The sequence below is a fragment of the Salmo trutta genome, chromosome 1 (assembly GCF_901001165.1).
Source record: "Salmo trutta chromosome 1, fSalTru1.1, whole genome shotgun sequence".
In the NCBI taxonomy this organism is placed as follows: Eukaryota; Metazoa; Chordata; class Actinopteri; order Salmoniformes; family Salmonidae; genus Salmo; species Salmo trutta.
The window spans coordinates 24,164,151-24,191,682 of NC_042957.1; the positions used below are offsets into that span (position 1 = coordinate 24,164,151).

The following is a 27,532-nucleotide window of genomic DNA, read 5'->3' on the forward strand; positions in this document are numbered from 1 at the left end:
GGGGGCTGCCACTGGGCACTAGTAGAGCAGTTGTTGTGGGAGGGTTAAGTGCCTTGCTCAAGGGACACAACAGCAGGCAACGGCATCTAGGATTTGATACCAACAACCTTCCGGTTGCCAGTTCACTTACCACCTGATATTTCCCGTCAGACCCAGGATTCGAACTGGCAACCCTCCGGCTGCTGGCTCATCTCTAACTGTTAGGCTACCTGTCGCCCCATGCTTTGTACACCCGAGGCAATATAAGGCTATCAATTCATAACATTATTGACAAAATTGCTACATTTCTGTTTGGTTGGGAATCATTGGACAGCTATTGTCAAATACAGTAGCAGAGATTGAGACTTGTGGGACTGGCCCAACACATCTGTAAGCCACCGTGTGATGTGACACCCATGACCCAAGAAGGGCAGGCATGGTTTTATGGGTAGGCATAGTTTAGTTTGATGGAACAGTTCTGTTACAATGCCTCCCATCAGAACAAGAATAATCTAAGATTTGACCTTTTGTTCCCAAGTCCTTCCCAAAGTGTAGGTCCAACCCACAATGCTAGTCTTGGAAATCCCAGACCAATAGCACTGTTGCATTCACTTTAAGCTGGAACATTAGACAAGTTGCCTCCCAAAATGGACCGTCTACTATCAATGTGATGTAGTGTACTAGTGTTATTGTTCTGTATGTCATCAACTTTTTCTTGAATATAACATCTGGAATAAAATACATTTATGACTGAAATCAGTTTATTACAAATTATATGATGGTACAAATCAATGTTCATGATGATGAACAAACTGGTCCATGACATCTATAAATATATTCAGTACAACAAAAATAATTAAATAAATCTGGAAGAACATAACCGTTTAATTTAGAAACAACATTGTAGCCTTCAGTCTGACCATAACCTCAGTCATAGAAAAAAAAAACATTTGACATATACCCGACAGATATTCACATAAAGTTTGGTTTGCACTTTGCAGTAATTTTTTAAAGTTTTTAATACAGCTTATACTTGAGTTGCATGCATTGTAACAAAATGTACATTTAGAAGCAAGGAGCTCAATGCTGACATCACCCTTAGCAGCAGAAGTGACAATCAGCACGATAGTCAGATGTCTGTTCTGGGTAGATGACAAATCCATACATTCTCAATGGCTTCAAGGTCAGTGAACACCATGGCACTAATGATTGTTAAAAAAAAAGCTTTGCTTTTAGCATAGATATGGTCTGTTGTAGGCTTAAGTACTTGACAGAAATCAAACGGATAAGCACTACCCTAAAACAGCCTGCCCTTGAAAGTTAAAACATTGCGAAATCAAAATTTCAGCCACAAGTTTATATATTAATCGGCTTTTACACAGCATACATGTTCATACGGAAGATCTACGCTGCCGTCAAAATCGACTGAGTTTGTTTTTGCTGCTGTTTTTACTGCTTAATTAAAGGTACTGCTTTATTTTCAGTTCCACCCATGGGTTATGAGGTGTATCTCAATGAAAAAGTGCACATTTGGTGAACTAGCCTGAACCCAACTAAACTACATAATTATGGTACACATGCACTTTCACAAAATATTTTTTTTTTATATATTTTTTTTGTCAGTTCTTATTCTTTAACTTACATCTATACAGCATTCCTCGCACACATTCCCACCTATCCCAGCTGCCTTGGCAGACGGCGGGAATAAACTGTGACATTGGCTCAGCACACAACAGATACAGAACTCACAAGTGCTCTTAGTGCACACACACCAGTGGAGGCTGCTGAGGGGAGGACGGCTGATGATAACGGAACGGAGCAAATGGAATATCATTCCACTGATTCTGCTCCAGCCATTACCCCGAGCCCGTCCTCCCCAATTAAGGTGCCACCAACCTCCTGTGATATACACACATACAGGGGACAATAAAGAACTGCTCCATTCTACCTTTTACAAAGCTAGCACACTACGATACAGTCAATTTGGGACAATTTACTCATTTGAAGCATCTAGGTTCATTAATCGCTTCACTCTTGAATCCTCAAGCGTTCTATCCCTCAGACACACCAGAAGAAGCTACATCAGTACCATACTATCGACTACCCTGACAGAAATATAGTGCCACTGCCAATAACATGAAATCACAACCATAAAGCTTCATCATTGATACAGTGTCATCCAAAGCTTGGTAGAGAATGATAAAATGGAGGACTTAAATAATACCTCATAGTTGTTTGACCTAAATTAACAAATTCATTCATTCAAAATGACAGCATATGAAAATGTTTTGCCAAGTATGTTTTTCCCCTCCCTCTGATGCTGTTTATTGTACACTGCATTTATTTGGAATCTCAAACATTCTGATACACTATCCTAACATACTGTACACACAACATTCATATAGAACACATCTTAAGAATTTTCACTATCAGACAATCAATTTGAAAAAAAGGAAGAGTGGTGTTCCGTTCATTCAGCAGTAGCTTTTTGTCAAGCAGTAAAATGTCCCAGTCACTCAGGAACATTTAATGAATCATATTTTACAAGACAAGCACAACACCACTAACAGCCTCTCTAATTCTATCATACTATTGAAGCAGTCCAGCACATGTTCTCATGGACACCTAGTAGTGTTTTTAATATGATTATCATCACTATGGTAACAAAGAATGGGCAAGGATGTAGCCTATCTTATCTTGGTCACCTAGCCTGGTTGCTGTCTGTTCAGCTATTACATTCCACTCCTTGCCACTCCTGTCATTTGCCAAATGACAGGAGTGGCTAAGAGCGGCATGTTAGCTGAAAAGACTGTTACCCAGACTAGGCCAAACCTACAGTACTGGGCAACCACACATCGCACAAAGTAGAGGACAAGTAGACAAGGCATATGGACATTATTTTGTCCACAATCCACTTATTAAAGCAAGCAACAAGTTACCACTTCTTTTACCCAGCTTTGCCTACTTTTAGTTGAGCTTGTGCAATGTGGAAGAAGCAATTCTAAACAGCGGTACTCAGTTACACCTTTACCAGTCAAAACCCATGTACAGTATACTGTGTCATGATGGTTTTATATTATAACCATCAGGAAATGCTACAGAACCCTGGGATCACTGATCAGGCCACAACGTTTGCCCCTTTGTGTCCTCGAGTGGACCTCTTGGTGCTTTCGTTGGTGTTGTGTTTGGAGGTGGTGGGGCTGGTAGAGGGGCTGGCACCACGCTGTCTGTCCCCAGGCCCAGTGGGCTTACTTGGGGCTTTCTTCTGCCGTAAGGGGGACCTGGTGGCCTGTCCTGCAGAAGTAGCAGCAGCCACCGCTGCCACCTTAGGTTTACCAATGCCAGTTCCACCGGGTTCCACAATGCTGTTGATCACTACAGAACCAAAGTAACATTCAGTGTTCTTCAATTTCATTGGCCAACTGGATCATATGCTTTCAGCTTTATTTAGATGTTCTGAATATGTTATGCAGATATGAGGCCGTTCAGGACAAGCAATTCAACATTACACTCCCAATCCATTTTTAGGAAGATTATGACAAAACTAAAAACGAGCCATGTGTAACTCTTACTTTCTAGTTGCTTCTGTACTCTTCTCAGCTCGTTCAGGATGGAGGAGATTTCCTGTGAGAGTAAAATTAAAACGATGACAATTAAACATTTTCCCATATATGATGACCTCAGTTTTACACCAAAATGTCTACCAATGTAAGATGTGTGGCTGGCTACAAATGTTGTACCTTATTTGAAGTTTTCAGGATGGGTACTTCGTTTTCAGCATTGATCTTCGCTTCAATCTCCTCCCAGGCCTCAGTCTTGTTGTGGAATAAAACCCTGACAGAAAAAATACTAAGTATAATCTAACTGAGCCAAGCAGAGATGAAATAATAGATTAGCTCTTTTCTATTTAACAGAAACACAAGGTAAGAGCTCTGAGGTACATCAAGTGCCCTTACTTCATTTTCTCAGCCAGCTGTTCTGTGTTCTCCCGAATGGCCTGAGAGAGCTGAGAAACAGGGTTCAACATCAGATTGTCCAAAATCACCTGGAGGGAGAAAATGGCGGACGTCAAACCCTCAAGTATTCCCAAAGTAGTTTCACCCGCCTAAATATACTTTAGTCTAATTCCCAGCAGACCAAAACTAACTGCAACAGATCATTTTGTGTAGCCTGAGTGCCAGTTTGTTTATGCCTGAGCCAGCTTTGTTATAATTGTTATATTCCTAGGTTTCCAAATCATTGATAGGTAGTGAAAGTACTATTCTAAAAGGGACAAACAAGTGTTAACAGGAAAGTGACCTCTTCACGGTTCCACCGTGGCTTAGAGCTTGGGTCTTGGTCATTCATGTTAGGATCCAGGTCCATGACAGCGGTAGAACCTGGCGATAGTAGAACCTTCTGGTAGTTTAAGCTGGCTTCAGGGATATGTTGGACCAGCTGGAAAGAGAATAGAATCAGTGCATGGTCCGCACTTTCTGAACAACTGACATGACTATGACTACTGAGGGAGTCAGTGCTTCAAGGCCTTCTACTGTACTTCAAGGGCACAGCGAGAATAATAAGTAAGAATATCTTTGTTTTACTGTCCTAGAGAAAAATCAACCAGTGTGACTAGTGCTTTGTGATCACATGCTCCACGGCAGCATGCAGGGGTGAGAGCAGTTGAACTGTGAGCAGTGAATTTTAGTTTTGCTGGGATACAAGCCGGAACAAAGTTACATTAGTGAAACGTGAAAATGGGCCTGTTACAGTGAGAGTTGCAGTGAAAGTCTGTAGTGAGACAGTGGCAGGCAAGTTTTATGGTCCTGAAAAGCTGTCACCATAAAAGGTCCTTAGAAACATAGAACATCCCAGTGTCATAAAATATAAGAATCTGTAGCTTGATAATCCAACAAAATACCAGTGTTTGGATTAGTGATGATAGCATGACTTGTGTGGGAGCAGGGAGGTGAAGGGAAAGAAATAGAAACCGTTGCAGGACAACGAGAGACAGAGAGAGAGACTGTCTAATGTATCTGAGGTATGCACCTGAGATGGGAGGACCCCTCGCAAAGATGTATATGGCCTCTGTACAGTAGAGAACAGAGACATGCTCATGAGAATCTAAGACATGATAAGGGATCCTTTGCACTTGTCACTGAGCCTGTACAGAATAATCCCACAGGCTGCAGTGCCATTGTATTATGCATTGGAACATTACAACAGGATGGAAATAATGTGAGGTGCAGGCCAGAAGGGCATATTTGAAGTGCATTATGGGTAGTGGGCGGGCACACCTCTTCCCGGCTAGAGATGGGGATGGTGGAGGCGGGCCCGGGTGTGTTGGGTGCAGAGCTGGGGGAGGGGTTTGTGCCCATTCCAGAGGAACTCTGGGAGTCCCCGTCCCCCGCCACTTCATGGATCTCACGGGCCAGAATGGCAAGGTCCTTGGCCAAGTCCTGACTGAGCCTGGGAAGACACAAACACAAGTCACGACCATTTAAAAAATACATACGTACAGAACGCATGTTCCACAGCTTTCAATCATGAGGCTCAGTAGGTGGTTTCAGGTGATACACAGTCAACCCATAGTCAGTGCCATTATGTCACCCTACTTTGCTATCTCAGCACTGTGTGTGGTCCAGTTCTGGTAGTGGTCCGTCTCATTCTGGACCTCGTCCTCCTCAGTCTCCAGTGAGCCGGACTTGGACCGAGCGACTGCTGCTACTGCAGCCTTCTCCTTCTGCGCCCGGGGGGTCTGTGTGGCAGCAGACGTGTGGGAGGAGCGTTTGTGTTTGGGGGTTCCAGAGCTGGCCTCATATTCCTCCTCAGATGTGGAGGTGTAGTCTGAACCTTTCTGCCTTCGACGGGAACCTGCCAGAAAACAGCACGGTTCATTTGACCAACCTCATTAAATTACAGGATTATTCCTCCCAGAAATAATCCTAAAAACATAGTACACTCTAAATAAATTCTCAGATAGGAAGATCGTAACAGCAGACTAGTCATTCACATTAACAATATTATTCATTGCCAGACCCTTGGGATTACTCCACAATATTGATACTGATGTAATACACCATCTACAGTGCATTCGAAAAGTATTCAGACCCTTTACTCAGTACTTTGTTGAAGCACCTTCGGCAGTGATTACAACCTTGAGTCTTCTTGTGTATGACGCTACAAGCTTGGCACACCTGTATTTGGGGAGTTTCTATCATTTCTTCTCTGTAGATCCTCTCAAGCTCTGTCAGGTTGGATGGGGAGCGTCGCTGCACAGCTATTTTCAGATCACTCCAGAGATGTTCGATTGGGTTCAAGTCCAGGCTCTGGCTGGGCCACTCAAGGACAATCAGAGACTTGTCCTGAAGCCACTCCTTTGTTGTCTTGGCTGTGCGCTTAGGGTCGTTGTCCTGTTGGAAGGTGAACCTTCACCCCAGTCTGAGGACCTGAGTGCTCTGGAGCAGGTTTTCATCCAGGATCTCTCTGTACTTTGCTCTGCTCATTTTTCCCTCGATCCTGACTAGTCTCCCAGTCCCTGCCACTGAAGAACATCCCCACAGCATGATGCTGCCACCACCATGCTTCAACGTAGGGATGATGCCACGTTTCCTCCAGATGTGACACTTGGCATTCTGGCCAAAGAGTTCAATTTTGTTTTCATCAGACCAGAGAATCTTGTTTCTCATGGTGTCAGAGTCCTTTTGGTGCCTTTGGGCAAACACCAAGCGGGCTGTCGTGCCTTTTACTGAGGAGTGGCTTCTGTCTGGCCGCTATGCCATAAGAGCCTGATTGGTGGAGTGCTGCTTTGTCCTTCTGGAAGGTTCTGCCATCTCCACAGAGGAACTCTGGAGCTCTGTCAGAGTGACCTTCGGGTTCTTGGTCACCTCCCTGACCAAGGCCCTTATCCTCCGATTGCCCAGTTTGGCCGGGCGGCCAATTATAGGAAGAGTCTTGGTGGTTCCAAACTTCATCCATTTAAGAATGATGGAGGCCACTGTGTTCTTGGGGACCTTCAATGCTGCAGAAATGTTTTGCTACCCTTCCCCAGATCTGTGCCCGACACAATCCTGTCTCGGAGCTACCACCCGGTTACTCAACACTACACCTTAGAGGGTGCTGCCCTATATACATAGACATGGAATCACTAGTCACTTTAATGATGTTTACATACTGCTTTACTCATTTCATATGTACTGTATTCTATTCTACTGTATTTTAGTCAATGCCACTCCGACATTGCTCGTCCTAATATTTATGTATTTCTTAAGACATGCATACTTATGTAAATAAGGTATTTCTGTTTTCTATTTTTTGTAAATGGCAAAAAAAAGATATATATAAAAAAATAAACTGTTTTTCGCTTCGTCATTATGGGGTATTGTGTGTAGAATGAGGAAAAAAATAATTTAATCAATTTTAGGATAAGGCTATAAGTAACAAAATGTGGAAAAATTGAAGGGGTCTGAATACTTTCAGAATGCACTGTATGCATAATATGGGTCCAAATCTGTTTAACAATAATTGACATGCACATCAAAAAATAGCTGTGATGATGTACGGTCAGGAGCGGTGTTTCTATGGAAACGGCAGCAGGCAGCAGAGGGCATCATCACACTGATTCGAAGCGACTACACTGAGCTCCTACAGGACAAGCCACAATACAGCATACCTGCATGCATCTCACCAAGGACACTGAGTCACATTCATAATGAAGGGTGGAAAAGGTGACTTCAACTCAGTGTCAGGCTCTGTGTCAATAATCTGATGATAGAGTATATTACCTTTAAATCATGATTTACAGTTCAGGATAAAAAATGTGTTCTCGGCAGTGCTTTGAGCAAGTTACTTGATGGTAACTGTGACAATAATACTCACTGGTTGTGCTGGAGTATTTAGCCCCGCTGGAGCGTGTGCGGGTGAGGAGCTGCTTCACGGGGGCTCCGGCCCCTCTTGTGGCCCCCTGCTTGGCCCCTGTTTCACCCACTGATGTTTTCCTGATAGGCCCAGTTGATTCTGCACTCCGGTTGGAGAAGCCAGGCCGGGTTGTAGGGGTCGTGGTGGAGGACTCGTTGTCACTAGGCGTAGTGAAGGAGCCTGTTCGCTTCCTGGGCATGGCCAAGATGTCCAGTCTGGAGAGGAGCTTCTTCCCATCAGCAGACACCTTGCTGGAGGCACCAATGTGGTCTGAGTTCTGGGACCCCCGGTCTGTCTCAGTTCCCTCGTTGTCAGAAGTCTCTCCCAAACGTGCCCTGCGCAGCATGGATGCCCGGGTGGGCCTTGGTGCTGACAGGCTGTTGGAGCGGATCAGTGCCTGCTGTGCTGCACTCTTGGCGGTCTTCCCATTGTCCTCTTTCTGTAGGGGAGCTATAAGCTTCTTGTTACGGCTGGTGGGGCGGGGACCGGTGTCATGGTCAGAGGCAGTGTCAGGCCAGTGCTGACCAGAACCCTGTTGGCCCTCTGATAGGTCCAGGGAGCCGCGGTTCCCCGCGCTACGCCGCATCTGGAAGCGCTTGGCCTGCTCGGCCTTGCTGCTGGAGTTATCACTGGCTGCCGCGTGGCTGCGGCGTTTCTCTGACAGACGCTCGCGGGCCGTGGGCTGGCGGTGGCCCTTCCCCTGGACAGATTGACCGGAGGAAGATCTCTCCTTCTGGAAGCCACTGACGGTCATCCTCTTCTTAGGGCCTGTGGTAACAGGGGTGTTCTTGTTGCTGACCAGGCTGACGGTGCTGGCTGTATCCACATCTGATTCCCCAGACAGAGAGTCGTCCATGTGACTGGAGGAGCCTCCTCTCTTAGAGCTGCGTCCGGAGCCTGAGGAAGGGAACGTGACCTCCAGAGAGGAGAGAACGGCGTCTGCTTCTTCCCTGAGGAAGGGCTGTGGGTCCTGGGCCGTCTCTCTCTGCTCCATGTCCCTCAAGGTGGGGTGGCTGGAGATGTGTGGGAGCCTCTTGATCTGGACATCATCACTGGGTCGCTCCTTGGTGAAACTCTCCTGCCTGACGAACGAGGAGGACCCCAGGATGTCTTTACTGGGGTCTTTAGAGTCTTTGTCCTGCTGAGAGTGGAGGTTGGGGGCTGAGTTGTTAGGCTTTACGCCCGACCTCCGGGGCTCGTGGCTGCTCAGGTGCCTGATGAGGACGGTGGTGGGGGAGATTTTGGCAGGAGTGTCTCGCCCCCTCTCGGGCCCCTGAGAAAGAATAGGGCTTCGGGCCAGGTCCGGCTTGCCTGAGCTGCCATCCTCAGACCCAATGTAAAAGGAGGTGGACTTGGTAGACTGAGTCGGAGACAGCTTATCTTGACCCTTATACTGAGGTCCAGTGTCCCCGGGCGAGGTAGCGCCACTCTTCCTCCCCTGGCTCTTCCTGGTCCTCTCCAGCACAGAGCCATCGTCAGAGCGGCTGGCGTCACTCAGGCTGTCTGGGTCTACATCGTCCTGGACACAAAGACTCTGGGTGTTGTCCTGATGCCGGGGGGTACCACTACTCCTCTCCAGGGTGGGTTCTGGGCCGGGGTAGATCAGGATGCTGGGGGTGAGGCTCTCTGGCTTGTCTCTGTCTGCAGGTGGAACCTGGGGAAGCAGCCTCCTGGTCCTACAACTCTGGCTACCCTCTAACTCAGAGTTATCCACGCTGTGGCTAGGTATCAACTGCACATCTAGGAAAGAGAAACATTTTAATTCAGGCTTTTTTCTGTTTTCTCACATAAGTTCTGAGCAGAGCGGTCAGTGGTTGCAGATATCTCACCTCCCTCTGCAAATTCCCCTTGAGGTGGAGTAGAGCCCGGTTCTGCATAGCTGTCTGCCAGACTGGCCCAGCGAGAAACCCACTTAGGCCCCTCCTCCTGTGCTGTATTGTTAGCAGACTGCACCTGTAACAGTGAAGGAAACTATAAGGGGTTGCATACAACTATACAGAGCACAACGTTGAAGGATAACTATAATTTCAATCTCCTTCCAACGACAATCCTTACATTGTAATGAGAGGCACTGTAGAAGCCAAAGGGAGTATCAAGGAAGGACAAATAATAAACGTGCATAGGTTTGGGGTGGAACATGCAAATGTTTTAGATCCCTTATTTCTCCAGTAGCGTAGGACGGTGATGTTACCTGGATGGGGCCTGAGGGGGCCCCACTGAGGGTGGCTGGGTTAAAGCCATGCATAGAAACTGCTGCCATTTGATCCACACTGCTATCGTCACTAGGCCGAAGCATTGCCAGCTCGTCCTTGCCATCATTAATGATGGGTCTATACACTCCGGCACCACTGTACTCTGGTGAGTCGAGGACCCCAAACACCTGTCAGGGAGGGACAGAGCATGCATGAAGTAGGTAGGAGAAGAGATTGGACAATGGGGCTTTGCAAGGGGAAGAAGGAAGGCTGGGTTGGGAGGGGGTACTGGGTAGGGGAAGGATGTTCGAAGCATGCGTCCGTCAAGGTATTGTCATCAAGGCATTATATGGTTTATTGTAGAATTATACCACTTGTTAGAATCGTAGCATTTAATGTCAGAATCCAAACAGTTGAAAAGCTACTGTACAATAATTACACGCATGTGAAAAGGTCCACCATCAACCAAAAAAAGTAATGGTGGTGGCAGAGACTTTAAAAATGGAGAATGAGTAACATCTGGCTACTACAATCTCACCTGGTCGATCATGTTGCGTGCCTCCTCCACCTCTTTGTCCTGGGACTCTGTTTCGATAGTGTATGTGCCGGCATCACTCAGACTGTCCTCTTCCTCGTTTCTCACCACCCTGGAGGCTTTAGGGTCCACCCCACGCACCCCCAGACCCAGGGGCATTGGAGGGGGCAAGGAGTGGGCTGGGGAGGCAGTCTGGACAGGGCTGAGGGAGGGGGGGTGGGAGATGGCTAGGACTGGGGAATGAGAGGCAGGAGTTGGAGAGTAGGAATGTGGCACAGTGGGTTGCAAGGGGGTGGAGGGATAGGAGACGGAGGAAGGGGGGTCTAAGGGGGGCGGAATGCGGGTGCGAGAGGGTGACATCACCATCACCGGGGGAGCGGACATGGGAGGAGGAGACGTCTTATCCCTGGTGGGAGACAAGGCTCTGTGGACTGTATCTTTCATCAGGAACTCTGCTGCAAACTCCTGGGCCAGCTTGGTCTTCTTCCCCACACTGCCAAACGGCTTGATGGTGATGCCAGAGGAGGTGCGAGAGGAAGGCCCAGAACCGGAGGAAGAGGAGGCACTGCCTCCACTCAGGGGCTCCTCTGTCTTCTCCCTCTTCAGGGAGCTAGACCTCTGGGACCCGCCGTGGCCCTTCAGAGGAACAGTCACCTGCTGGGTGGGAGGGATGTGGCCGTGCATGGAGTTTGGCCTCTCCCCACCCTTCCTCCGCTCCAGCTTGGCCTTGAGGGCGGAGTAAGAGTCTGCGTGGGCAGGATTGGCCGTGAAGGATTGCGAGCGTTTCTTGCGCGGGTTGTCGTCGAAGAACTCTATGATGAATGCTTGCTGGGTAAGGGGCTCCTGGGGGCCGGGCTTAGAGGGACCCATGGTGGGGGAGCGAGCCTCAGGCGGGCTTTGAGACAGGGGCCTCTCAGGGGCCTCAGGAGAAACTGGGGTCAGTTTGGGAGGCGAAAACTGAGGCTGAAGTAACCTTTGTGACGAAACTGACTGCTGCAACGGAACTGACAGGACTGTCTGGTGTGACTGGACTGACATAACTGACTGCTCGGACTGGATCAATTGGTGTGACTGGACTGTCTGCTGTGTCTGTTGTGACTTGACTAATTGGTATGACAGCAGTGTCTGTTGTGACGGTTCTGACAGCTCAGACAGGGAAAGCTTTGACTGAATCGAATGTTGCGACTGGACCCGGTGGTGTGACTTGCTTCGCTTCCCTTTCCCTAAGACCGGGTCCTCAGAATCACTCTGGGTCCCATCGTCATGGTGGTGTCCTAAAAACAGAACCATTCAAACAGCAAATAAGGGACAGGAAACAAATAAACAACCCCTTACAGATTTCTATAAAAGATTTATCTAAAAGTACCCCTCTGACCTTTGAGGCTTTTGATGTTGACGGCCTGGTCACTCTTGACACTGTAAACATCCTCACACGTGGGACGTCTCCTCATCATTCTGACATCACTGTGCACCAACCAATCTACCACCTTGCACTCAGCTGACATCACCTCAGTGGGTGTGGTGGCCAGAGTTTTCCCGGACGCCTGCTGCTGCTGTTTCCTCTGGCGCGAGGAGAACTTGGTCACGTGGTCCTTGATCTTGATCTTGCCTGGCGTGCAGTCATCAAACTCTATGGTGAAGGAGGCGTGGCTCTGCACCACAGGGGGACTGGGTGTGGTGGGGGTGGGAGGGGCTTGGGCAGAGGGCGTGTCTGTGTCCTTGGTGGGGATCTCATGGAGCTCTGCCCCCAGGGACTTGGGATGCAGCTGGAACTCTTTGGTAGGGATCTCAAAGTAGCTAGGCTCCCGGTGGTAGGAGAAGATGGACTTGCCCTGATTGTCTCTGTACTCTAACAGGGAGCCATTCACCTCTGGATCTAAGCCTGAACCTTCCTTTGGAATCTCTGGAAACAGATAAAGAACCAATTAGCACCAACAAGCAAATTAGAGGACAACCACAAACCATGTTTTGTTAATCTCTATTCCCTAAAAAGGAACTGGAAACATTTTCACTTGAAATTGACAAGGTTTTAAGAGTATTTGAGAGAAAGGACCTCTAGTAATGTGGGACTGACCTGGGTGACCCTCCTCTGGCCTGTGTCCCTCACTGTGCTGTCCTTTGCTGGCCGCATCCTCCTCCCCCCACCACGAGGGCTGGCCATACAATGGGGTGGGTCGGGAGGTTGGAGCCTCTGAACATGCACGGAAACACACAAACACGCACGCACACACGTACGTATGCAGGCACACACACACACACACACAGCCAAATGAGACAGGAGTAATTCTTTCGGAACTGCAGCAGTCATCCATCTACTATTGGTCCACTGGGAGTTTAGAGGAAGAATATTCAAGGTTTGTCTTTACCCCACTAGAATACATCAAATCACCAGACTGCAGGAAAATGATAGAATCCATCTCTAAGCTAGATACTATGGGAGCACTGGTAGCAAACCCAAATGAAGATAAAGTATGTTAGATATCACAACCTATGGACCCATTCTTTCTTCAGTATCAGATTTATTTCACATAACCCATGTTTCCACTCAGGGTTTCTTTTTATACCTTTTGATGCTAATCAAGACAAGTGCTAACATCAGACAAGCATAAGGCGTGTTATTTATGACAGTATTTCACCCAGTGTGTCCAACCCATCCAGTGGAAGTCCTTTAGGCAGTGTTTATTCAGGGTTTTATCTGAGCACAGAGGCTACAGTAAACAAGGAGATTAACTCTGCGTTGATTTGAGTGTGGATTCAGCTGTATTCCAGTGATTTATATGTATGTCATCACAGCATCGCAGGGCAAGCAAACTGTTTTTCAGGGACAACACATCAGCAGGAGAGGGCACAACGCAGCCTATCCTGATAAAGCTGTTGAATCAGCGTCCATTAGTCGATAGGTAATGTTTATGGCTTCTTGGATGAAATGACCCCTCTGGCAGAGAGCTTGACAGGGGTATGCCAGTGTGAATAACATAGAGTAACATAGAGCAAAAATCAAGCAGGCTGTTAAGTGCTGAACTGTGACTACGGTGCTGCAGCTGTCACCATGGAGACGTTATGTGACCAAATGCAGCCGCCAGAGGGTGAGAGGGTGGCAGAGAGAGGGATGGAGGGCGAGTGAGGGAGGGGTGACAAAGAGGGGGAGGGGAACATGTTCTGACTGAAAGAGGTTGAGCTGATGCTGACATCATAGTCAAAGGACAGGGATGTTTTTCTTTTCTTTCGAGGAGCAAAGCAGGACTAAAATACTCCTGATCCTCACACACCATACCATTCCAGGTATTATTGAGTCACAATTGATAAGCAGAATGATCAAACCTATTCAATCTAGGATATTCTGCCAAGTTAAACAGCTGTGTCATTAAGCAGTGGCATGATGAAGAGAAAGCAAGCAAGGTCATGTTTAACGTGGCATGATGTCCTAATTCCCAGAGTTGTCATGAGCTCAAAGATAATATCAAAGCATGTAGCTATCCAAACAGGTATATCAATATGAGCACTACATATACCCCAGTACGCGATGAGCTTTGTTGAGAGAAAAAATATACTGAGGGAACATATGGTGGAATAGCATTTAAACAGGTTTGAAGCCTTCACTATCACTTACCTTGAGACAGAGATTTCCTTTCTGTCTTCTCTAGCTTGGACTTGTCATCCAGGTGCTCAGCCATCTTCCCTTCTGAGGCCTTCAGACCCATCTGCAGCTGGCTGGTGTATTTCTCATGCTGAAACAGTAGGAGGCACAACACAACTCACAAAAAGAACACACTAAAGATGCCAAATAGAGTAAAGTGAATTGATGGTAGACTAGAACTGTCTGAAAAGCGAGTCCAGGTTAGGGTTTAGTGTTTTATTATAGTTGATGTTAGCATTAGCATAGAAAGCTGACCTTGAGTGCCTCCTCTGGGACTTTGTGTTGGCTCCTTTCCAGGATGTACACATGGGAATGTAAATACTAGGTTAAGGCAATAGCCAATCACATCACAGACAAACACTTCAATGAAATGTTAACGCTGATGTTTATATAGGTTATTATGCATACACGGCACAAGAATTATGCATTTATGACATGAGTGAGAAAAAGGATATCATATCCGAAGCGAATGACATCAGACAGTTTGAGGGTGATGTAGGTTTGGTCTGGGATCCTCAGGTCATTCACAAAGGTCTAGAGGGGAACACAACATAGTTGGTTACTGTAAACTGGAGATATTGAATGAAGACAACAGTCTCCATGAGGTACCTGGATAGACACTGTGCACCACTCATCCACCTTCAACAATCAACACACGAGCAAGAATGTCACTGGTATTTCAGTCCAGTACAGAAGAGTGACTGTATGGTTAAGGCCAGGGCAACCTAGTGGCAAAGCCCACTGGACCACATAGAAAGAGAAAACAACTGGAGATGTAATGATGCACAACATACAGGCCCTGAACTAAAAAATGATAGATCTTTTTTATTGTCACATACACCAGATGGGTGCAGTGAAATAGGCTGTTTTACAGGGTCAGTCATAGTAGTACAGCACCCCTGGAGCAAATTCAGGGGAAGTGCCTTGCTCAAGGTCACATCAACACATTTTTCACCTTGTTGGCTCGGGTATTCAAACCAGCAACCTTTCGGTTACGGGCCCAACGCTCTAACCACTAGGCTACCTGCCGCCCCAGGTAGTTACAGACAATTAGATACAGGCCCTTAGCCTAACTGTAGCGCAGTGTTAGTTTGACATGATCGATCAGTGGAAGCTACTTGGAATGTTTCCGCCTACTACGGAGGGAAGTCTGCATCAGCAGCAAAACAAACGGCTCTCTGAAATATCTAACAGCTAGCCTCCTGCTCCGAACCAAATATTTCCCATCTCACAGCAGTAATCTCGAGGCCTTTACCATTTTAAAGGAAGATATTTTCTTGACTGTTCAGTAAAATGGCCTCAGCAGCACTTTTGGACCGCAGTTGTCATGTTGCATGTATGTAATCATAACAAGTAAAGACAGCATTTACATTATTACTGCACAGTAGCCTACGTTTCAGAGGACAGAAAAACAGAAACTATCTTCATAGGACAGAGCTTAACCCCGCTTCTTTTAGCTAGCATTAACTTACATATGTAGAAGAGATAAGTGCCATTAAGTGCTCGCTTAAGCTGGTTATCTATGATGCCAGGCTTAGAACTACTTAATAGAATACTGAAACATCTAGGGCCTTTTTGATATAATTCTGTCTTTGTGTATAGTCTTTGTACCAAAGACAGAAAGTAAAACGACTTAAACGTTTCCCTGCCCCTCCCTCCCGTGGGTACTCACTCCATTGAGGCTGCCCAGGTCTTTGACCAGGTGCTCATTTGTAGCCGGGTTGTAGTTGATGACGGCATGCTGCTTGTCCACACTTCGAGACTGAAAGAGAAAAGAGAGAACCATGGATGGTTACTTAAAGAGTAGATTTACTTCACCTGTGCCCTACAATTATAATCTATTTTCAAATAATGCAAAACTACATGAATAAGTACCATTATTACATATATAGGACAGTGACTGGAATTCCTCACATTTACTTCCGCAGTGATACAATTTGCAAGACTATTTTTACTACTCAGCAATATCTCCATTACTCATATGGAGTAAGCAACATGTCAATACTGTGTATGATACTCAATACTCTCATGCTTGGAAGTTTATGGGTACAGGTGCATATGTACAATACTTATTCTGCACTTGATTCAGTCCCTATTGGAACCAGTGGAACTGAACCAAGTGCAAACTTGGGCCAAGAAGCTATGTAGCTCAACTACATGTGAGGGAAAGACTTCATTCAATACAGTTCACCATAACACGCCTCATCAAACTAAGCCACGTGGCATCCATTTCACCGCACGTGTTTTATTTTGTTTGTGAGACTTGACTATGCAGAGTTAGAGTACTCTCGCAACCATATCCCCATTTAAAGATAAATAATTCAATTATACCGTACTATCTAAAAGCCTTGTCACGTTCTGTGTCTTTGTCTCAAGAATGTGAGAGATGCATGCCCGACAGGCCTCTACAGAGTCAACTGGAGGATGACTCACTACACACGGCTGGTTCTGATTATTTCTTCATTTCTTTTTTGTATTTGTATTTTTGTAATAGTATTGCACTGTTAGACACATTAGCACTTCGCTGCACCCGCTTTAACATCAGCTAATCTGTGTACGCGACAAATAAACGTTGATTTGATTTACATGTAGATAATGAATGGTATCTCGTGGCGTTTGGGGAATTGTATGAATGATGAGCAAAATATACTCTACATTCACATTCTCCTACTAACTATTGTGCCTGAACAGAACGTCCTCATAATGAAAACCGGTGATTACCAGCGACTGAGCTCTCTCTCTCTCCTATTTACCTACTCCAGCATGACACTTCAAACAGCGCCAGCCATACAGCGATCTCTCTCATCACAGGACTTTCTGTTGAAATGCATGTCTTTATTCATCCCTCCCTCCATCCCTCCATTATACGGACTCACACGCCAACTGAACAACAAAGGTCAGACCCTAGGAGGTGCCTGGCTGTGCAGTGTGCACTAATGTAATGGCAAGATATCCCTACTCTGATGCGTGATAAGCCTAGACAGTGGAAGGAAAAGGGAAATGCTACAATGGGGTCTCTTCCAGGAAGTGAAATGGGTCAGAGACAAACTCAACCACCTCATGACAGGAGTCATCCTCCAGACAAGTATCCAGAGAGCTTCGGACAGTGACCTGAAGCATTCTGCCTAGCCAAGTTGCTGGGTTAGTTGCAAAAATCACTGTTAAACACATAGTGATGAAAGACTTAGTGACACTGAAGCCTGATACAATAGACAATGGATGGTAGTCATGATCCACCTCAGATGGGGGCCCCATAAGACTGAACTAAATACTATATGGCAGTCATGGCACTAAAATGGCTAAGGGTCCACAATAGCAGTCTCTTAAAACTGTATCACAACCGCCCGTGATTGGGAGTCCCATAGGGTGGCGCACAATTGGCCCAGCGTCGTCTGGGTTTGGCCGGTGTAGGCTCTCATTGTAAATAAGAATTTGTTCTTAACTGACTTGCCTAGTTAAATAAAATAAAAATAAAATAAAACAGCACCTTTTTCAACAAACATTGTATCTGATTTGAATGAATTATAAAATCATGACAAATAATCCAGTTAAATAAAATGGTGTAGCTGCACCAGTGTGTCATATATACAAAACAGTGTTTTGAGCTACACAATTCCATCCTTGTTGCCAGATGTACGAGGTAGCTTTCACCTCTAAACAAAAAGGGGGATGATGAATAGTGCTGGCCTCAGTCACAGACACTGCTGTGCCTCGGTAGGTAGGACAAAGGCCTATTATCTGTGGCCAACAATATGGAGGGGGTGTAAATTACACACAACATAGGGAAGAGAAGGCCTTTCTCCGCTACAGAGGGGTCCAGGAGGATGAGGAGACTTTAAGTGCAATTTTTCACAATACAAACTGGGTTTAGATACAAAGAGCAGGTGAGGAAGCATTAGTTCAATAACACAATGTTATACTGGGATAGCAACAGGCCCACCATTCGCCGTGTGAGGAAAAAGTCCACCTCAGCTGTTGCTATAGGCAACGGCTGGCCAGATCAGAGGAAGCTGCAGGGCTGACAGCTCTGCATCGTCGGGATCTCCAAACTGGTGCCACGGCAACTGCCAGGGACTATAGATATATATATACTGTGCTCTAATGGCCTCTTTTTCACTGCAGTTCTGGTTCAAGACTTTTGTTGACAACTGGATGACTGGTTAATCTTTCTAAAGGTGTCTTCCTCTAGTAGCAAACCAGAGTGTATCTTTTGTATTGAAATCCAGGGGTTGATTTTTGGAATATCCAGGGCTGAGGCTTTGACTGACAAAAGCCTGACACATATAATAGAAAAGCCAATAAGAAAAGCGTCTATTTCAAAGTCCAGTCGTGTCTTTCACAGTACAGTTGTCTGAGCTATGCAGTGAAATGGAACATCAATCTGGCTATAAATAGCAGTATGTAAATCACACTGTTCCACCCACATATCAATAAGGTAGTGATCCCCAGCCGACAGACAGAGCACTAGCCCTAACCGGACGACAACCAATTTCGACATACAGTACACCATCTCATTAAACATCCCAACATAAGAGTCCTTTGTTGAGAGGCATCTGCTTCCTGATTTCTGTGACGCTTGATGCCCATTTCCCCGTCTTGCTGCCCCTTCCTACAGTATGGTAGTCAACCAGATTGTTCTAAAAAGGTTTTACCATAACACAGCCCATGCACCCATTATTTTAGAGTGCCTTCAGAAAGTATTCACACCCCTTTTCTTTTTCAAAATTTGATTAAATTGAGTTTTTTTTTTAGCACTGGCCTACACACAATACCCCATAATGTCAAAGTGGAATTGTGGTTTTTGAAATGTATTAACATTTATTCAAAATGAAAAGCTGAAATGTCTTGAGTCAATAAGTATTCAACCCCTTTGTTATGGCAATTTTGAAATATGTTCAGGAGGTAAAATTAGCTTAAGGCTGCAATATGTAATTTTTTGGGCGACCCTACCAAATTCACATAGACATGTGAGTTATAGATTTGTCAGTCTCATTGAAAGCAAGTCTAAGAAGCTGTAGATCTGTTCTATTTGCTATTTCTATGCTTCCTATTCTTAAGTTTTGTTTTTGCATCTTTTACTTTCGGTTTTGTACACCAGCTTAAAAAACAGCTGAAAATACAATATTTTAGGTTATTGAAAGGATTTTTTTTACAGTGGTTTAGATGGTACAATGATTCTCTACACTGTATTCTCTATTGTTTGTTTAGTCACATAAACTGAAATTAGGCGAACTATTAGAATTTTAGCAGGAAATGGCAGAGAGAGTTCTGCATATTGCAGCTTTAACAAGTCACATAAGTTGCATGGACCCACACATACAATTAACGGTAAGGTCCCTTAGTCGAGCAGTGAATTTCAAAAAACAGATTCAACCACAAAGACAAGGGAGGTTTTCCAATGCCTCGCAAGAATGGCACCTCAAATCAAATCAAATGTATTTGTCACATACACATGGTTCGCAGGTGTTAATGCAAGTGTAGCGAAATTCTTGTGCTTCTAGTTCCGACCATGCAGTAATATCTAACAAGTAATAGAACCTAACAATTTCACAACAACAACCTTATACACACAAGTGTACAGGAATGAATAAGAATATGTACATAAAAATATATAAATGAGTGATGGCCGAACGGCATAGGCAAGATGCAGTAAATGATATAGAGTACAGTATATACATATGAGATGTGTAATGTAGGGTATGAAAACATTATATGAAGTGGCATTGTTTAAAGTGGCTAGTGATACATTACACCAAGATGGCAAGATGCAGTAGATGGTATGGCGTACAGTATATACATATGAGATGAGTAATGTAGGGTATAAAAACCTATTGGTAGATACATTTTTTTTTAAAGCAGACATTGAATATCTCTTTGAGTATGGTGAAGTTATTAACTAGACTTTGGATGCTGTATCAATAAACCCAGTCACAACAAAGATACAGGCGCCCATCCTAACTCAGTCGCCGAAGAGGAAGGAAACCAACCGTTCAGGGATTTCACCATGAGGCCAATGGTGACTTTAAAATAGTTACAGAGTTTAATGGCTGTGATAGGAGAAAACTATCATTGTAGTTACTCCACAATACTGTACAGAATAAAAATATTCCAAAACATATATCTAAAGTAATACTGAAAGAAATGTGGCTAAGAAATTCGTTTTTTGTCTTGAATAAAAAGTGTTATGTTTGGTGCAAATCCAATACAACACATTACTGAGCACCACTCTTCATATTTTCAAGCATAGCGGTGGCAGCATCATGTTATGGGTATGCTTGTAATCGTTAAGGACTGGGGAGTTTTTCAGGATAAAAAAGAAATGGAATGGAGCTAAGCACAAGAAAAATCCTAGAGGAATCATCACTGGGAGATTAATGCACCTTTCACCAGGACAATAACCTGAAACACAAGGTCAAATCTACACTGGAAATGCTTACCAAGAAGACAGTGAATATTCCTGAGTGGCCGAGTTACAGTTTTGACTCTACTTGAAAAACTATGGCAAGGCCTACAAATGGTTGTCTAGCGATGATCAACAAACAATTTGACAGAGCTTGAAGAATTTTGAAAAGAATAATGGGCAAATGTTGCATAATCCAGGTATGGAAAGCTCTTAGAAACTTTCCGAGAAAGACTCAGAGCTGTAATCGCTGCCAAAGTTATTTCTACAAAGTATTGACTCAGGGATGTAAATACAGTTGAAGTCAGAAGTTTACATACACTTACGTTGGAGTCATTAAAACTCCTTTTTCAACCATTCCACAAATTTCTTGTTAACAAACTATAGTTTCGGCAAGCCGGTTAGGACATCTACTTCGTTCATGACACAAGTAATTTTTCCAACAATTGTTTACAGACAGATTATTTCACTTAATCACAATTCCAGTGGGTCAGAAGTTTACATACACTAAGTTGACTGTGCCTTTAAACAGCTTGGAAAATTCCAGAAAATGATGTCATGGCTTTAGATGCCTCAATTGGAGGTGTACCTGTGGATGTATTTCAAGGCCTACCTTCAAACTCAGTGCCTCTTTGCTTGACATCATGGGAAAATCAAAAGAAATCAGCTAAGACCTCAGAAAAAAATTGTAGACCTCCACAAGTCTGGTTCCTCCTTGGGAGCAATTTCCAAACTCCTGGAGGTACCACGTTCATCTGTACAAACAATAGTATGCAAGTATATACACCCTGGGACCACGCAGCCGTCATACCACTCAGGAAGGACACGCGTTCTGCCTCCTAGAGATGAACGTACTTTGGCGCAAAAAATGCTAATCAATCCCAGAACAACAGCAAAGGACCTTGTGAAGATGCTGGAGGAAACAGGTACAAAAGTATCTATATCCACAGTAAAACGAGTCCTATATCGACATAACCTGAAAGGCTGCTCAGCAAGGAAGAAGCCACTGCTCCAAAACCGCCATAAAAAAGCCAGACTACGGTTTGCAACTGCACATGGGGACAAAGATCATATTTTTTGGAGAAATGTCCTCTGGTCTGATGAAACAAAAATAGAACTGTTTGGCCATAATGACCATCGTTATGTTTGGAGGAAAACGGGGGATGCTTGCAAGCTGAAGAACACCATCCCAACCCTGAAGCATGGGGTGGCAGCAGCATGTTGTGGGGTGCTTTGCTGCAGGAGGGACTGGTGCACTTCACAAAATAGATGGCATCAAGAGGCAGGAAAATTGTGTGGATACATTGAAGCAAAATCTCAAGACATCAGTCAGGAAGTTAAAGCTTGCTCGCAAATGGGTCTTCCAAATGGACAATGACCCCAAGCATACTTCCAAAGTTGTGGCAAAATGGCTTAAGGACAACAAAGTCAAGGTATTGGAGTGGCCATCACAAAACCCTGACCTCAATCCCATTGAACATTTGTGGGCAGAACTGAAAAAGCGTGTGCGAGCAAGGAGGCCTACAAACTTGACTCAGTTACAACAGCTCTGTCATTAGGAATGGGACAAAATTCACCCAACTTATTGTGGGAAGCGTGTGGAAGGCTACCCGAAATGGAACAGAGTACTAAATACATGCAGTATTTATGGAATGAAAACCAGGTGTGTAATGGAACAAGACAAAACCAATAGAATATGACAAATGGAGCGGCGATGGCTAGAAAGTCACGGTAGTCGAAGGGATTAAGACCAAGACGCAGCGGGTTGCGTGCTCATCATTATTTTATTTATAGGTGAACACAAAAAACAATAAACAAAGTACGACAGTTTCGCAGGCTATACACAGCAGTGCAAAAACAATCTCCCACAAAGGGACAGGTGGAAAACAGGCTCCCTAAGTATGACTCTCAATCAGAAACAACGATGTACAGCTGTTCCTGATTGAGAGCCACACTAGGCCAACAAAGAAATACACAACATAAAAACCCTAGAATACAAAACAAGAACATAAACCAAAAACCCCGGAACACATAAATCTAACACCCCTCTACATACACACACACCCCGAACCATATTAAACAAATACCCCTCTACCTAAATACATAGCCCAAACCACATGAAACAAACACCCCCTGCCACGTCCTGACCAAACTATAATAACAAATAACCCCTATTACTGGTCAGGACGTGACATAGAAAGCCGGTGACTTCGATCGCCGAACTCCACCCGAACAAGGAGAGGAGCCGACTTCGATGGAAGTCGTGACAACATATGTAAATGAGATATTTCTGTATTTCATTTTCAATACATTTGCTAAAATGTCTAAAGACATGTTTTCACTTTGTCATTATGGGGTATTGTGAGTAGATGGGTGAGATCAAAATAAATGTAATCCATTTTTAATTCAGGCTATAACACAACAACATGTTGAATAAATCATGGGGTATGAATCCTGAAGGCACTGTATGTGGTGATGTAGGGGGAGTGGGTGAATTTGGAGAATTTAAAATTTTTCAAGAACTTTAAACAGCTTTTTGCTGCAATCTACTGAGATAATCATTATGCCGAATTCTATGTAAAAAAATAAATATATATATATATTTTTCTGCCTAGGTTCGCTAAGCATACCTCGTTGCCTGTTTACATTTCATTTTAATGAGGGTGTCAATCTGAGTTTTGTAAATCCCACATCTCAATATTTTACACTAACATGACTAGGATATTACATCCAAATTACAACACAATGCATGTGATCATAACACACATCATCAATACAGACACATATCATAGCATCATAATTAATACACAAATAACATATTATCATAAGGTGCCTGATTACATTTAAATCAAGTATTTTTCTACATTTCTAAGCATACCTCTTGATCAGTCTGTATGCACCTGACTGGTGGTTGTTTTTTTAAAGAAACTAAATATGCTTCTCTGCTAAAATCGTGTTCAAAGATTGTAAGGAATGTTAGTCTTATTTAGTACATTTAGTAATTACTTCCTTTTCTAAAGTCTAGCAACCTTGCCAGATAGTTAGACAAGCTACTCTAAATTGATTGACAGCCTGAAATGGCTTGGTAGCTAATTATGAGGCTGGGAGATTGGGAACCTATCTATCTGGCTAGCTAAAGCCATCTTCATAAAATTGCTAGATGGCTAGTATCTAGCAAACAAACATTTTTGTTTTATTTATTTATCAAGAAGGAATGAATAGACTACATAGCTTGATAAAAATTCATTTACAAACATACCCCCTGTGACTCCTGCCCATTACAGGCAGCTAAAATGTAAATCAAACGCTGTGTGTCACTCTACACTCTCTCTTCTCCTCCACTGACAATACTGCACGTACTAGAGTATCTAGCATCCTGCCTTACAAGGGAGAATAGGGGGGTACTCTTTGCCTGGTCCAGTCAGTGCCCCCTCCACAAAATACTGCTGACAGATCTTTTGATGAATAATTATGATAAAACATGGGCTTGAAAATGAAATGGATCGTGAAACACTGGTCTATGCTACTCCACTATACAAACACACGCACAGGTCAAAGATTGTTTTTCCTCCAGACAGCAAACTTTGACATGATGGGATAATAACTGAGCATGCATTCTGAGGGAGGATAGCTAGAGACATCTTATGACTTTTGAGCAATTTTCTGTCTTTCATGCTACACAGAGGAAAGAGACAGTGGCTGAGGAGGGCTGAAGAGGGTTGTCTGACTGGGTGGACTACTCACTGTTCAATGGGCACAACTACCAGAGGCTTAATCTACTGCCCTGCTCTACTTCAGCCACAGACATCATCTCTGAATGATCTTAGTAGTCACCATGTTTTACACACAGAGCTCTCCTCTTCCTCATGAAGAAGAGGACTACAGAGAATACAATACCAGCAGACAATGTTCTCTCTAGTTATCTGTGCCTGAGGATAAAAGTATGCATTTGATTAGAGTAACATAAACATCAAGCCTTTAAGGTCTTCAGTTTAGGGCAGGGTCACATCACCTACCTGCAGCATGAGTTCACAGTCCTCCCGGCCCACAAAGATCATCTCCCGTGGGAGGCGGTGGCGTGTGCCAGAGCTGCTGACCAGGAACCATGATGTCACGCTCATCTTTACAGGCCCCCTGGGAAACCCCTTTGCATCCTGGGACACACAGGGGACAAATACAGTAAGTCAGAGTAGGACACGTGATATGTACAGTATGGTATACATTCAGGGAGGTGGCCATAACCATCGGTCCACAGACCAATTGTCCCTTAAAATATGTTTCAACTTTTTGCCATCATAAAAGGGATATATTGGACAGATCTCTCCATTACACAGACATTTTGTGGCACATATTGATTGTTTACATTTATTGTTCCATTGTTTTGGTGGTAACACACACAGTGCTGCACACTGCCAAGCCTTGTAGATACCGCTACATCAGCAAATACAGTTCAATGATGGCTAGAGCATTTCAGAGCACTTCATCCACTCAACCAACAAACAATAAATTCCTTATTTCAATGCTTTTTCTGTCAATATACATTGTACATCTATCAGCTCGCTGTAGGCCTAGCTAGCTATGTATATATATGAGGGAGCAGGACACCAATTGATTGACCTGTTATTTGACTTCACTGGCTCACGAAACATTCCCAAAATGCTATGCAGGATGCTGATTCACAGGAAATGACATGAGAAAGGGTGGTGGCATTGGTATCATTGAAAACTCAATGGCAGACATGCTTGGGTGGAAACATGACTATTTTTAAATGACACCATAATTAATAATTTGGTGAGCATGATCAGTAACTACTGACTGTGTGCCCTTTGCACTGGTTCAATGTCACCAACAGGAAACGGTACTGTAGCTAGGGCTGTGGTGAAGGTAAGCCCACAGCCCCCTGGGTAGAAGTCAGATCTGATATGTCACAGGGCGCTTTGGTACTGGTGCCAAGGGATGTGAAACTGAGAGCGGCCAAGATGCTACATGTGGTATCAAAAACACTCGAACCACACCCTAGACCAGGGATGGCCAGCCCTCTCCTGGAGAGCTACTGGGTGTTCAGGCTTTTGTTCCAGCCCTGTTCTAAAACACCTGATTCCACTCATCAGCTGCTCATGGGGACCTTGATTAGCTGAATCAGGTGTGTTAGATCAGGGGTGTTAATACTGCTAGGAGGAGATTGCAATACCGCACAGCCATTTCACTTTGGAATAAATGGGGCTTTGATAGCAGCAAACAGCATCAGATGCCTTGTAAACTTAATGAGAGCCTACAGTATGTCCAGCAATGGACAAATGGGGTGTTGCTCTGACACCAAAACAAAGATAATTTAGGCCCTAAAGACACCCAAAACCATATATACTGTGTATATATACAACATAGCAATGTAGGCCTATATGGTGATAAGTAAGCTATTATTAGTATGTTATAAGCCTTATCCTATTGACTAGCACATGTTAGGCCTATCTCAAATGGAAACAATAAAACATATTTGTAAATATATTATATTTAATATTTCATACTTAATTATTCATAAACACATTTTATTCATTATTCATACTGAGAATACGAATCCCATCAATTTCCACATTCCATTACAGGCCAGTGTCAGTAGGCTATAGGGTGCACGTGATTCAACACTTTCGTCTGTAGGCCCTACTTGAAACATACAGGCTAATTGAATCACCGTCCCTGTTACGTTCAAGCTCAACCTAAATGTGTTCTTGAGGCGACCCGTTTATCCAATACGAAGGAGAGTGAAAATTCAATCCAATGCATTTAATTTGAGAAATAACTCGATCAGATAGCGCAGCTGTGGTCCCGAGTGCTCGCATCAGGGATCAGGGAGAAGCCGAGACGACTGGATAATAATGATGATGCTATGTCTGCCTTATATGCCTAGCCCTATTGCTATTTCACATAGGCTACTACGATACACTGTATTGATATTTACACATCCTATATAGGGCGCTATAGCCTAATATAAACAGAGGGTGCCACCGTCGGAAATACCATGGACAGAATGCTTGGATACAATGTAACATTAAAAATGCGTGTTTAGCGCCAATACTAGTCTGTAGCAGGCTGCTGGCCCATTCATTGAAGCACGGACGAGCTAGATCTTTCTCCTTTTAACCCCAAATATATCAGCGCCGACCACACCAAAGATAGGCCTTGGCTACTGGCATCATAAACCAACGTCATTTTCTACTATAGAAATCCTCGCCCAGTCATGCGACCTACCTACAATATTCCAGATGCTGCTCCCCACCAGAAAGCAACAAACGATGTCACCACCAAATAGACAGCAACAGCCTTGGCGCAATCCCTTGACAGTTTGTGGTCAAATGTGGCTTGAAATCATTGTCGTTACGCGGGTCCAGGTGAATAACATGCGAACTTCGGGTGGGGATATTGATGCTGTTGTAATGGCATTTCTGTCTGTGACGGAGAGTCGCCGACGGTGGACCAGCGCCGCCTCCAAGCTCTCGGCAGGTTGTTGACGCAACACGACCAGAGGCGAATATCAAACGCTGCTTTTTCGGGTGGTGCACCTGCTGTAATGTAGGCCAAATACAGGAATTTAGCTATGTCTATCTCAAAGAAATATTATCAAGCGATGTCAAACGAATATTTGTTGAGGATTCCTGTGAAAATAGCATTGGATATTGAAAATAAGATTTTTTTTCATTATTCAAGTGAGGGACATTGGTCACTTTATGTGATGTCGTCAAGTCTTTTGTTTCCTTTCTAATACATTAATATTGTAGTGTCGGCTAACAGCAAATTTGGAGATGCTGACATGATTTCAAATGTTGCACGTGTTATTATTACGGATATTGACTGCACGTAGGCCTATAGGGTATGCTTTCTCATCCCATCCAAACGGT

The 27,532-nt window shown here is 44.3% G+C and overlaps 1 protein-coding gene across 3 annotated transcripts; it reads right to left on the reverse strand.

Moving 5' to 3' along the window:
* Positions 1-722: 722 nt before the first annotated feature.
* On the reverse strand, positions 723-27,428 carry LOC115191749 (centrosomal protein of 170 kDa protein B-like). Of its 3 annotated transcripts, XM_029749623.1 has the most exons (20): positions 26,886-27,428; positions 24,656-24,793; positions 15,912-16,001; positions 14,695-14,773; positions 14,495-14,553; positions 14,213-14,330; positions 12,677-12,793; positions 11,978-12,505; positions 10,606-11,876; positions 10,067-10,255; positions 9,705-9,828; positions 7,837-9,615; positions 5,574-5,832; positions 5,256-5,427; positions 5,008-5,046; positions 4,279-4,416; positions 3,936-4,024; positions 3,720-3,813; positions 3,552-3,603; positions 723-3,354 (listed from the first exon to the last, which is right to left on the reverse strand). In XM_029749623.1, exons 2-20 carry the CDS (start codon positions 24,758-24,760, stop codon positions 3,098-3,100), a joined length of 5,559 nt encoding a protein of 1,852 aa, XP_029605483.1. In that variant the 5' UTR covers positions 24,761-24,793; positions 26,886-27,428; the 3' UTR covers positions 723-3,097. The 3 variants fall into 3 exon arrangements, with proteins under 3 accessions (XP_029605483.1, XP_029605492.1, XP_029605502.1); XM_029749632.1 differs by lacking the exon at positions 5,008-5,046; XM_029749642.1 differs by lacking the exons at positions 4,279-4,416; positions 5,008-5,046.
* Positions 27,429-27,532: the final 104 nt, after the last annotated feature.